Source organism: Andrographis paniculata, unplaced genomic scaffold (genome assembly GCF_009805555.1).
Source record: "Andrographis paniculata isolate CXL003 unplaced genomic scaffold, ASM980555v1 Contig12END, whole genome shotgun sequence".
Lineage (NCBI taxonomy): Eukaryota > Viridiplantae > Streptophyta > Magnoliopsida > Lamiales > Acanthaceae > Andrographis > Andrographis paniculata.
Window position 1 is genome coordinate 5,509,284 of NW_026137402.1, and position 12,238 is coordinate 5,521,521.

Sequence of the window (12,238 nt, forward strand, 5' to 3'; positions counted from 1 at the left end):
TTTAGATATACTATAGAAGTACATCAAATTTATACTATATAGATAAAAAGAAAAATATAAAATAATGACTAATATTAAATTAAATAAGTAAAGGAGGGAGTGAAAATCAATTTTTTTATAACAGGGACTGAATTATAACTTAATAGAACTGACAGGGTGGACAGACCAACTTTCCCTTTAAATAATTAGGGCAATTATCACCAATCAGCACCGTCATAAATTCAATCAATTAATTCCAAGTCAGTAAGTCAGTCAGTCACAGTCAGTCAGTATATCTGACTCTGGATCCGAATCCGAGTCCGAACCCGAACCCGAGCCCGAGCCCGCGTCCATCATATACGTCAGTAATGTGTTTGTGTGAAGCGATGTGTAATGACAAAAAAACGTAAATTAAAAAACTGAAAAAATAAAAATCACATAAATTTAAGAAATAAAAAAATAAAAACCAGAGAGAGAAGAGAGACAACACGTCACTCACTCAGTTGTCTGTGTCACTCACTCACTCACACACTGTATTATTATTTATTTATTTATTATTATTAGCAATCAAACAAACAAGAAAAAGGAAGGCAAGAAAATATGACCAAAGTTTGAGCCCCACTTCTAATCCCATGAATTTTTAGTATTTCTTAATTTCTTTCATGGACCAACACCTCCCTCATTCCACACAATCCCACCACCACTCCGCCACCACCGCCGCCGCTTCCACTTCTTCCGCCGCCGCGCAGTCCTACCACCTACTCCACCGCCTCCATGGAGCTTCTTCATTCCCATTCATCCCGCCCTCCTCCACCTACGCCGCCGGCGGGACTAGCAGCGGCGCTGGACCCGGACCTACTAATTCTCCGCCGCGACCGGGAGCCGTTTCCGCCGCCGTCCGGCCGCGGCCGGTCGACGCGTCGTTAGGAATCGGGACCGGTTCGGAAACCCTAATTGACCGCCAGGCCGGGTCCAAGAACCAGTCGCCGGGAGTACAACAGCCGCTGCAGGAGGTACAACCGTTGCAGCAGCAGCAGCCGGCGAAACGGTCGACGAAAGACCGCCACACCAAAGTCGACGGCCGCGGGCGGCGCATCCGTATGCCGGCGATTTGCGCCGCCAGGGTTTTCCAGCTCACCAGAGAATTGGGCCACAAGTCCGACGGCGAGACGATTGAGTGGCTGCTCCGGCAAGCCGAGCCGGCCATCATAGCCGCCACCGGCACCGGCACAATTCCGGCCAATTTCTCCACGCTCAACATCTCCCTCCGCAGCGGCGGCGGGGCCACCATGTCGGCTCCGCCGTCGAAGTCCCCGCCGGTATCGTTCCCCGCCGCGCTAGGGTTGCCCCACCACCACCATCAATACGAAGAGAATTTCTCCCAAATTTTAGGGTTTCAGCAGCATCAGCTGCCGGTTCAGCTCCTGCAACCATCCCAGCACATTTCCGACTCCTTACCCGGCGGCGACAGCGGCGGCGGACCGGAGGCGCCGGAGAATTACTTACAGAAGAGATACAGAGACGATTTGTTCAAAGAAGAGGATGCCCCAACTTCTCCTTCAACCAAACAAATAAAGTCAAACAACACTCTGCACCAAATGATGCAGAAATCGCCGCCGCGGCCGACGAACATGATGTGGGCGGTGGCGCCGGCGCCAACCAGCGGCGCCACGAGCAGCACATTCTGGATGCTTCCTGTGACGGCCCCCACCGGCGGGGGGGCGGCATCAACCGCCAGCGTGTCGGATCAGGCTGCAGGCCCATCGGAGTCCGCCCAGATGTGGCCTTTCGCCGCCGGATACGGCGGCGGCAACACCCTACAAACACCACTCCGTTTCATGCCCAGGGTTAATTTTCCGGGGAATCTCGAATTCCAAGGCGGCGGAAGGGCGGCGGCCGGTCAGCTGCAGTTGGGATCAATTCTGATGCAGCCACCGCCGCCGCCGCATGCTCAGCATTTGGGTTTGGGAGTATCGCCGGCGGAATCCAATTTAGGAATTTTGGCGGCGCTGAATTCTCTCTCTAGAGCCGGTTTGAATCCAAATTCTGACAATTTGCGGCATCATCAGCCGCCGCCTCAGCCGCCGGAAAATGCTGACAATGATGACGCCGACGAGGACGACGATGATCAAAACAGCTCTCAGTAATACGCGCACGTATGTATAAACATACACATACACAAAACAAGGTATTTACAACATATTAACATAAGAATTTTAATCTCACTGTAATATAATGTGATTTAAGATAATATATTTTTTAAAAATTGATAAGAATTGTAAATAAAAAATATGAAAATATCTTATAATTATATTAATCTGGAATTAAATTTTGGGACCGTTTGTATTATTGCAGGTAGCTAGCTCCACCACATGTGAAGGGTGAGCTGTTGAAGAAGGATTGATTTCAAGAAAGGAAAGACGACAGATGTGTTCATCACTTCTTCTTTAGGAACCTTTCTTTTTTTTTTTTTTTTTTTTTTTTTTTTTTTGTCATTGGTGTGGTTTTTTATTTTTAAATCACAATTATTAGTATTATTGATTTATTTTTTGGCCATTATTTTGGGGTGGAATTGATCTTGCCTAGTGCTTTGAAGAATTTGGATTTGAAATTTTGGTCCTAAATGAGTGTTTGCAAGAGAGATTATTGTATAGTTGAGTTGGCAGTATATATATTATTTACAGTCAACCTTTATTTAATGATTTATTTATGGTTTAATTTGTGTGACACAAAAAAATGATTGAATAGAATAGAATGATATTCCTACTACTACAACAACCTGTTACATGTGCTTTTAGTCATGTAATAATGTGCAGTGTGTGCTAAGTTTTGTTCCATTTTCTCTTCCATTTGGACCACTTATCTTTTAAAAATTGGGCTCCATTTATTTGTTACTAAGTTTGTGCATGATGATATATATATATATATATATATATATAGACAGCAGCTGTGGTTATGATTTTGATTAAAGTTATTAAATCAAAATACAAATTAATTATAAATCAATATATGATAATAATATACACGACACAATATATACTAATATGATTAATTTTATTGGAAAAGCTTCATTAATACAACACAATTCTAACATCGTAATATAATAGTTTACACAACATCTGTGAGACAATCTTTTATATCAGACGGCGATTACGATGTTGAATTTTATAGCACCATGCTGACAACACACAGTATTACTACAACTGTGTTTAGATGAACTAACAATAGGTACTATAGTCTCATACATCGCGTACAATCGTGGTTGATTTGATTTTGATTTTTACTGTAACTGCTCCCTTTTATATCAATGTAAGGGTTAAGTGTTATTTATTTGTATTTTCACTTATATTTTAGTAACGCTTATCAAAACATTACCAAAATACTAATGAATAGACTATTTATTATACTTTGTACAATATATCGAGATAAAATATAAATTTCATATAAATTTTCAATTGAAAATTAAATATACAAGGCATTATCAAACTTTATATCCCAACCTACACAACCCAATAGCTTGTTCAATGGGCAACATTTAAAATCGGCTGCCCCACTTGAAAGGCGGTGGCAATCTACCTATTATTTGGGGTGTGTTTACATGACTCAATTACTATAAATATATTGAATTAATTTTTTATTACCAAAAAATAAAAACTGAAAAAATAAAACCCAATATTGCAATCATATGTAAACGCCGATTGAATCGGAGAGTTTGTTTGTTTATTTATTTATTAATAAGATCTATACTCATATTTTTTATTATTATAATATTTATTTATTTTTTTGCTTTTATCATAAAGAAAGGTAAAATTGCTTATAACTCACGTGTGGTTTCGAATTTTAGTGTAAAATCTCCGTATATTTTAAAAATTGCATGGTACCTCTTATACTTTAAAAAACATTGCATTGCATGAAACCCCACCACTATGAAACTTTCGTCTGCAAGTACGTTGACTTGAGATTAGGTTAACTTACAAAGGTGTATACATTGTTGACATGAATAGTATATTTATTTTATTTTATCATATTTAACTCCAGAGTATCAATCATCCTCACCTTATATCTATTCAACTATAGGGGTATAACAATCGTTACAATAATTTTAATAAATATAACAAAATCAAGCATATCATTTTTTAACTTGAATTGAGATCAATATCATTAATTTGAGCTAATTAGAATTTGTTATATCAATCAAAACATCATATAGATGTCCTGTAAGGGATGTCTTGATAGTGTAGGGGTTGGACTTGTGACCGTGAGACCATGGGTTCAAACTCCCGACGCCTCAGGTCACCTAGGTTTGCAAAGTTTTAAATTCGGCCCGCTCAAATCGAATTAGATTATAGAATAGCAATATACATCATTTCTAGATAATATTCGCACCTACAATCATTAATTTTATTATATTTTCTCCTTTGCTCATTTTAATTACTAAGTATTTAAAAATACCCCTAGCTATCTTATACCACTTTTCTTATTTTCTGTAATAAAATCTTATTTATTTATTTTTATTATTTTTGTGTTCGATCCAAATATATATATATTTTTTTTTATAGTGGCTAGAGGGAGTTATATTTTATTAGATAAATTTTGAAAATAACAAAATTTTCAGGGAGCAATTTGAAATTAAATTATTCATCTACTTCCAATTAATTACGCAAACAAAAATCGAATGCTTTGTTGAATTTGGGCGAGGGAAGGAGTATGCCGTTGGGCAAATACTACTGCGACTACTGCGACAAACAATTTCAGGACACCCCGGCCGCGCGGCGGCGCCACCTCCAGGGCACCGTTCACCAGAGAGCCAAGGCTCTCTGGTACGACTCCGTTCGATCCGCCTCCCAAGGTCCGCTTCTCACAACATCCTTCTCACACACCACCACGAACACTTGGTGTGCGTTAATTGTGTTACACTGTTGTGAATTCTTAAGTCTTCCTCTTTAACCATCTTGTAGGCTTGCATCAAGGCTATGATCTTCCGCCGCCTGGGAAAGGACTATGCAATCGGTTTGTCCGTACGGTATAGTTTCTAAGTCACTGCAGCTATGCAGTTGGGAGTTCGTATTCGTGTGTATTTATTTTCCGAGAAGACATTGTGTGTAAGCATTTGATTTTGCACTTTATGACTCTATGAGCAATCCTTGGGGAAATTAGAGTCAGAATTTACATTTTGCATTTTGTTTTTCTTGAATGTAGGTTTACAAGTGTGGAATAGTGCAGATTTTAGCTAAGAACTGTATAATTTTAGTTGAATTAAACACTAGTAAGTTGTGAAAATATAACATGTACTTTATAGGTGATCAATTGCTATAAAGGTAGACCGTACTTGATGTTTAATTTGAACTGCTCAGGAACTGGAAGAAGAATACAGCAATTAGATTCACCAATTTAGGTTGATTTCACTATTGAATGATGCTACAAACATTAGTAAAACTATCAAAAGAATTATGTATTACAATTGTTCAATTTATGTATTCTAATTCCAGTTAAATATTTACTAGCTGTTGCCATCATCGACCTGATCAGTGGCTTCTTTCTTTCGTGCAAAGGGTTCATGTCAGTATGGAGATTCTTGCAAATATTATCACCCCAAAACGACGCTGCCAAACATGAGCACTCAAGGAAGGGAAGGTTGAGGAAGCCTAGCCCTATTCATTTACACATTTTCTTTGTTAGGTTCATTAGGATAATCTTATTGAGCGATTATCAAATATACTTTCCAGGAACAAGCGACGCCAACCATGCCAGGTCGCAGGGTATTGGCTTTCAGCAGGGAGAAGCATCCCTACCCAGTGGTAAGTCCATGACCCCTTTTGTATTGACATGCAGCTTCCTCTCCTTATTAGTTTGTTGTTGATCGGCTGTAAGATTTTTCTGGCAGTTGTTCTGTTTGAAAAGCACATGGGAACATCACTTCGAAATTTGCCTCCATCTCTGTGGCCTCCGCCGGAGGGTGGATATCCACCATTGCCCTTCATTGATTGGGGATAGATGAGCTGCAGGATTGGTCTAGGGAGCTTATACTTCTGGTCTGTTCATGTGCTTTTAGATGACTCTCTATTGCCTGAAATACATTCTTGCTTTCCTTACTGCCATTGCTTAAGTTTCATCCTGAGAATGATTGGCCTAAAACATGGGTTGATGTGCACTTATGCCAATCATCAATCTATGACTGTTTATTGGATTGAATGTAGAGAGAGGTCATTTATAGACCTTAGTGTTCTGTGCAACTGGGATTTCGACAAAAGAATAGAAATAAATAAATTAATAATGAGCCTGCAGTAATATCTAATCTTGTTTAGCTATTTTTCATCTGTTACGGGGCATACTTATCATCACAGTACATATCTAATTCTGTTATTAGCATACAGACCATGACGTGTGATATAATAAAAAGTATATTTGCTGTTTGGAAAGATTAAGATTTATAAGTTACATTTAATGAACTTATTTAGTTTGTAGGGTCGATGAGACATGAATTATATCATTCTAGGACATGACAGTCGAAACCAATCGATGCAGTGAACTCTTGGAAATAGTCGTAGTATATTCTACCATGTAAGTACGTGCCTTTCCCTCAGCTATATCACTTATTATTTGAGTTCTGCGATATATTATGCTACTGCATATTTCTTGATCCTCATGTTTATTTATACTCAATAAGGATAAATTAATTTCAATGTTATAATTTGCACTTGAAAATCAATTTAGCCTTAGAGTAAACAACCCCTACATGATTTGAAATATATAAACGTGGAAATGACAACTACCCGTATCACAATACGTAATAACATCGCACAATTTAGAGAGAATAAACATGAACCATCCACATATAAAAAACACGAAACAAAAACAATAAACATTACTCTTCGATCCTCAAATGAAAACACCCATAATCATAACGTGACATATGATCTAACTTTTGCTTGTCTCTCTAGTTCCACTGGAGATGCGAGGATGCATAAAGAGGGTTTTGCAAGGAGGTAGCTGATGCTCCCTTCTTCCTTGCAAACAGCTCGCCAACAAGTGGAATGATCGGTTTCTTCTTCTTTGCTGCTGCTGCTTTCCTCTCCTTCTTCTTCCCCACAAACAGCCCTTCATTTTCCCCAATGCTCAAAATCTGAGCCAAACGTGGCGAAGGATCACTGCTCTCCATCCTCAAATAGGCATCCCTTTTTTTCTCCTCCTCTCTTATTACATCCCCTGCAGCTTTCTTGGCCATGGCAGCCTCTGCCAGCGCCAGCTTGGACATGTTTTTGTGGAGCTCCGCATTGAGGGAGGCCAGCGCTACTTCAGTCTCCGATTCCCGTTCCTTGAGCAGCTTGAGCTCTGCCTTGGTGTCCTCCAGCTCAGCCTTAAGCTTCTTGACGGTGTCTGAAAGTTTTCCATCGAGGTTGATGCTGTAAGTCGAGCCCCTAGGGCTTGAATAGTTGGAATCGTGTCGATGATCCTTGTCATCTGTTCTTGGGCTTGGTGAGTAAAACGGGGTTTCTTTCTTTGGGAAAGTAAAGGGTTTGGGGTTGTGGATTTCGGGTAGCAAGATACGTTCCCCAAATATGGCGACTGCCTCCTTGACGGAGCGAAAAGGCCGCGACGTGTCCACATTGGAGTGGTAGTCGACCGCCGGCCTCTCCGGGAGATCATCATTGTCAGGAGGATTGGATTGTTGTTGTTCTTCCATAATAGGGGGTGGTTAAATTTCAGTATTGGAGGAAATGATATATGGGGACAATATGGGATAGGAGCATATGTATGTGTGTTTGTGTGGGGTTAGTTTTCTTTGCTTATAAGTCAAAATTTAGAGGATATATGAAAGGGGGTGGGGTGGGGTGGGGTGGGGGAATTAGATCATATATATCTTTTGTATATTGTTGGTATTCTACAGTAAGCAGCAGCAGTTTCTGCTGGTATAGTTAGGGTAGTGAGATACTGTGATTTGAAAGTTAAGCCAACATGGGATTTTGTAGGGGTTGTAAGAAGTGGACAATTCAACCACCACAAATATATGTGTTGTAAATGATTGTTATAATCATAACAATTATAGTAATCCTAGGAGAGATCAAAAGCTGAAGAACCAAAGGTATATAATTGGTCTCTTCATTGCAACCTACCATGCTTAATCAAATCTCAATTCTATCATGTAGAGGGTAAATGTACCCATAAGTGCTTCATCATCTGCTCCCAAGACGTTTACTTTTGGGATTTTGAAAATTTTTAGTAATGGTAAAAAATTAACATTCGACTTGTAAGAGAAATACGTATTTGATAGGATGTTATTGAAAAAAATTACTGTTCATGAACAGTACTAAAGTTTCAAAAATATTTTTAGGATCATTCAGATTATGAAATCATTTTGTGAAGCTACATTTATTAATTCTTTTTTCCTTTTTTTATAACATAGAAACATGCAGCTTTTACTCGACGAGTGCACTCTAGGTAAACTCCGGTCGAATCTAATATCTGCAAACTAGGTTCATACTAGGCAAACCATATGTGGCAGACAAGATCTGGAGGCGTCGGATATAATTTTATTATGACATTCTTAAAAATGTGAAATGCGGACAATAGGAAAATAAGACATTTTTCTTTAACAAGAAGCAAATTCATATCTTTCATATGCTAGATGCTATCAATGTTGATTATCCTACTTTGATGTAAGAATTTCCGAGGACGTCCAAACAAAAAACTTCTAGTGAAGCCAGAGCGAGCGGTCGTATTGAGCTCTAATTTTCCTGTTCATTTGACAAGCCTTTGTGTATGAAAATCCTACTTTCCACAAAATCTTTGTAGGGGTTTGGGTTTGGGTTTTCGCCATTCACTTTTGTGGCTTGAGGTTGAACGCCCGACGTTTACTTGTTGATTTGCTTCAGAAGGCTGGAGACAGAGGCGCAATGCGTTGATTTATATTCACATTGCTCGCAGCAATACTGCAGCAACTGAATGACTTTGACACACCTACAATACAATACAAATCACCTCAGAATCCTTAAAATCGTGATTACTGCTCAAGGAAAATGCAACCATCAGTTTTAGGTATTAACTACGAAGCTAACAAAATAGATGGATAGGATAAATATCTTAATGACGGCAAAAACATCTGTTACGACATGTTGATGGAGAACAATCCACAACAAAATCAATCTCTAATCTAACATTTAAGCGCAATGCTTTGTTCTTAAGTACCTTCCCGAATATTTAGTCAAACTCTTCTAGATCAAGTGATCAGATACCCTCAGCTTAATATTCTAGGGAGATTAAATAGTAAACATATGAACGAAAAATGGTTCAATATCACTAAATGCGATTGAAAACATTTATCCTCTATCATCTCGGGCAAAGTCCTAAAACTCCCTCCTAATATTTGATCATTGCATATATCTCCATTTTGATTCATCGAAAGAGACTGTGAAAAAGGCATTCACATGGCTTGTAATGAACATCGACATTGTAATGTTTAGCAATTGGAATCCGCAAACTCGAATCAACTAACCAATGTAGATTGGTTTTTGAATCTACCCCTGTATCAATTATCACCATGTTTCTCTTCATATATAAATCATAACCATGTATTTAGTCTACCTGTGTTTTCTATAGAATATTTTTCATTCAAAACATCAAGATTCAAGAACATCAAAATCCAAAACATACAAAAACCAAATCACATAATAAACAGCCTCACATTTCCCCTCTCTTCACACATGATTATAAATAGCATCAGTAGCATGTTCTAGATTGAGGCAGCCATGTTTTAACAGCTTGAGAGTTACATAACCTAATTAAACGAAACATCCAGAAGATGATTATAGAGCTGTAATTCCAAAACAAAAATGAACTCTAAGTTGAAATCAAACTAGCAGACAAGACGAGATAGAAGAAGACACTTTATATACTTACTTTTGTGGTAGGAAATTGTTCTTGGAGAGACAAGCTTGAATATCGCAAGCTTGTTTCTTACAGGGCTCTTTGCTGGCCTGCGCCATTCCTGATTTGTCTGGTTCCTTCGTTTTTTAAATCGATCGAGGTCTTGAAGATTGGGCGAAAATTCTTCAGTTCTTCCAATCGATTTGGAGATGGGAAGGATCACAAAGTCGGTTCGTATCGTTGCGTGGAGACGAAGCTCGTCGGCCGGCCAGTGTTCCGATTAGTTTGGCTGAAGATTCCCGTTGTTCAGAACCGACTTTGGGATTTATAGATATAGATGTTAAAACGGGTTAGCGGTGGGCTGGCCCATAATATTCCAAAATATAAGTGGGTCGAGATAAAATTTAATAAAAAAATACCGAAATATTGAAATACTCCATATAAACAAAATAGAACAAATATTAAAATTTTGGTACAGTAATAATATACAAGGCAAGGCATGTTTGGCAATTAGCTGATAACTGTTATATAATTGTTAGCTGATTCAATTAGCTTATAGTTGTTAGCTGATTTAACTAGTTGATTCGATTAGTTGTTTGTGTTAAAATGTTTGGTAAAATAACTGTTTGATATTAGTTGTTTATACTTAAAATGACAATTGATGACATTTCTATTTTATTTTTATTTCTAATATGTTTTTTTCAATTTAGAATATTTAAAATTTTTTGTTATTAGTTATTAAAAATTGTAAAAATGTTATAAAAGTATTTATTTTTATTACAGTTAGATTTTAAAAATAATATATTTTCATTAAAATATATAAATAGTTTTTCTATTGAAAATGATGTAAAATATAAAATAATAAATTTTTCGTGTATATATTTATTATGTTAGTTATAGATTAGTTCATTATTTTTATAATTTTCAATAAATTTAATTTATTTTTAGTATAAAATTTATATAATGTAATTTTAATATAAAAATAAATTATTAATATTTATATTTTCTATTTTATGTTGATTTTAATAAATTTATATATTTTACAATTAAAATAATTTTTATATAAAAATTAATTATTTTAAATTTATAAAAGTAAAACTATAATATAATAAAATATTATAATATAATTAATAAATAATCAAAATATATTTATTTGTGTAAAATGTATAATAAATTTTTAAAGGCATATAAGGAATAAAAATTTTTTTTACAGAAAAAGCTATTTCAAAACGTTGGGTAAGTTATAAATTAGCTTTTTGGGTCCAAAAAGTTATTCAAAAAACTAATTTACCAAACATCTAAATTAGTTTTTTGACTGGTCAAACAGCTCAATAAGCTAAAAGCTCTTCAAAAAGCTATTTGTCAAACACCCCCATAGTTTTGGTATATTTGGTATGCCAAAAATATGGCATGCCGTTATGATTTTTCGATATCTTATATATTGATATTTTTGGTATATTAATATCAAAATTATTAATTTTTAAAATTTTATTTTGTTGGAGACTCTCGTTTGCGGACATATGATTAATGGTTGTGTTTCCCTAAAAGTTCGCGCTTTTAGGTGAAACGGTTATTCAACACTCGACATGTTATCAGAGTCTGGCTAGGTCTCGAGTTATAGTATGGGTTGGGTTTGGCACAGAATTTAATAAATATTGGATAAAAAGTACGGTAAAAGACTTTTTTGCCTTGTGAGTGTATTAGTGTAAAAAGTAGTGGCAATTGCGTAATAATAATGAAAAAGTAAGGGTAGTTTTCTATGGTTATTTATGAAAATGAGACTATTGTTTTGAGACGGATAAAAATGATAAGCATGACTATTGTATTCGGACTGAGGGAGTATAAATTTTTATATAGGAGTTTTAACAAAAATAAACAACTAGTTTCACAATACGTCGGCCCTTTAACTATAATAAAAAAGAGTTTCACAATCAAACAATAATAGTGCATTTAAATATGTTTTTTCATGATTTATTAGTAGCAGTTTTGAAATTAATTTAAATAGGATGTTGATTTAAATTTATTTTATATTTTGATATAATATTTTATTGGTGGGCCAAAAAATTGAGGCATTCGCTTTCCTTCAATAGGCTAAGAGCACACACAGTGGCTCGATTGTAGAAGTCTTCTCCCAAAGCTTTCTCTCCTTCGGGCGAAAATAATAGTCCGCATCAACTTTTAAATCGACAGCCGAAAATGGATGTAAAATGGCAGCATGGTCTTCTTTCTCTCTCCCTCTCCTCCAAATCTAGTTCGGAAATTCACCTGTCTACCGACTTGTGGAGTTTTGAGGATTTCCGTCGGTGAATCGCCGATCGTCTCGCAGTCGAGATTTAAATTTGTCGAGTGTTGGGTCTTTAATAGAAGAGTCGATTCGGTTTGGAAATAGTGCATT

At 36.7% G+C, this 12,238-nt stretch overlaps 4 protein-coding genes across 6 annotated transcripts; 2 read left to right on the top strand and 2 right to left on the bottom strand.

Annotated features, from left to right (window-relative positions):
* The first annotated feature begins 549 nt into the window (after positions 1-549).
* LOC127257211 (transcription factor TCP8-like) lies at positions 550-2,757 on the top strand. The gene is made up of 2 exons (XM_051283594.1): positions 550-2,167; positions 2,335-2,757. Exon 1 carries the CDS (start codon positions 642-644, stop codon positions 2,124-2,126), a length of 1,485 nt encoding a protein of 494 aa, XP_051139551.1. The 5' UTR covers positions 550-641; the 3' UTR covers positions 2,127-2,167; positions 2,335-2,757.
* A 1,895-nt stretch (positions 2,758-4,652) lies between these two features.
* LOC127255388 (zinc finger CCCH domain-containing protein 3) lies at positions 4,653-7,061 on the top strand. Of its 3 annotated transcripts, XR_007839619.1 has the most exons (7): positions 4,653-4,828; positions 4,938-5,002; positions 5,532-5,613; positions 5,706-5,777; positions 5,864-6,011; positions 6,438-6,540; positions 6,921-7,061. XR_007839619.1 is itself a non-coding variant. In XM_051280911.1 (6 exons), the coding sequence occupies exons 1-5, from the start codon at positions 4,687-4,689 to the stop codon at positions 5,971-5,973; spliced, it is 471 nt and encodes a 156-aa protein (XP_051136868.1). In that variant the 5' UTR covers positions 4,653-4,686; the 3' UTR covers positions 5,974-6,011; positions 6,921-7,054. The 3 variants fall into 3 exon arrangements, 2 of the variants coding, with proteins under 2 accessions (XP_051136868.1, XP_051136858.1); XM_051280911.1 differs by lacking the exon at positions 6,438-6,540 and having other exon boundaries at positions 6,921-7,054; XM_051280901.1 differs by lacking the exons at positions 6,438-6,540; positions 6,921-7,061 and having other exon boundaries at positions 5,864-6,328.
* On the bottom strand, positions 6,696-7,663 carry LOC127255381 (WEB family protein At1g75720). Its single transcript, XM_051280889.1, has one exon. It carries the CDS (start codon positions 7,661-7,663, stop codon positions 6,917-6,919), a length of 747 nt encoding a protein of 248 aa, XP_051136846.1. The 3' UTR covers positions 6,696-6,916.
* An 827-nt stretch (positions 7,664-8,490) lies between these two features.
* LOC127255406 (uncharacterized) lies at positions 8,491-10,174 on the bottom strand. The gene is made up of 2 exons (XM_051280921.1): positions 9,877-10,174; positions 8,491-8,937 (listed from the first exon to the last, which is right to left on the bottom strand). Exons 1-2 carry the CDS (start codon positions 9,960-9,962, stop codon positions 8,832-8,834), a joined length of 192 nt encoding a protein of 63 aa, XP_051136878.1. The 5' UTR covers positions 9,963-10,174; the 3' UTR covers positions 8,491-8,831.
* Positions 10,175-12,238: the final 2,064 nt, after the last annotated feature.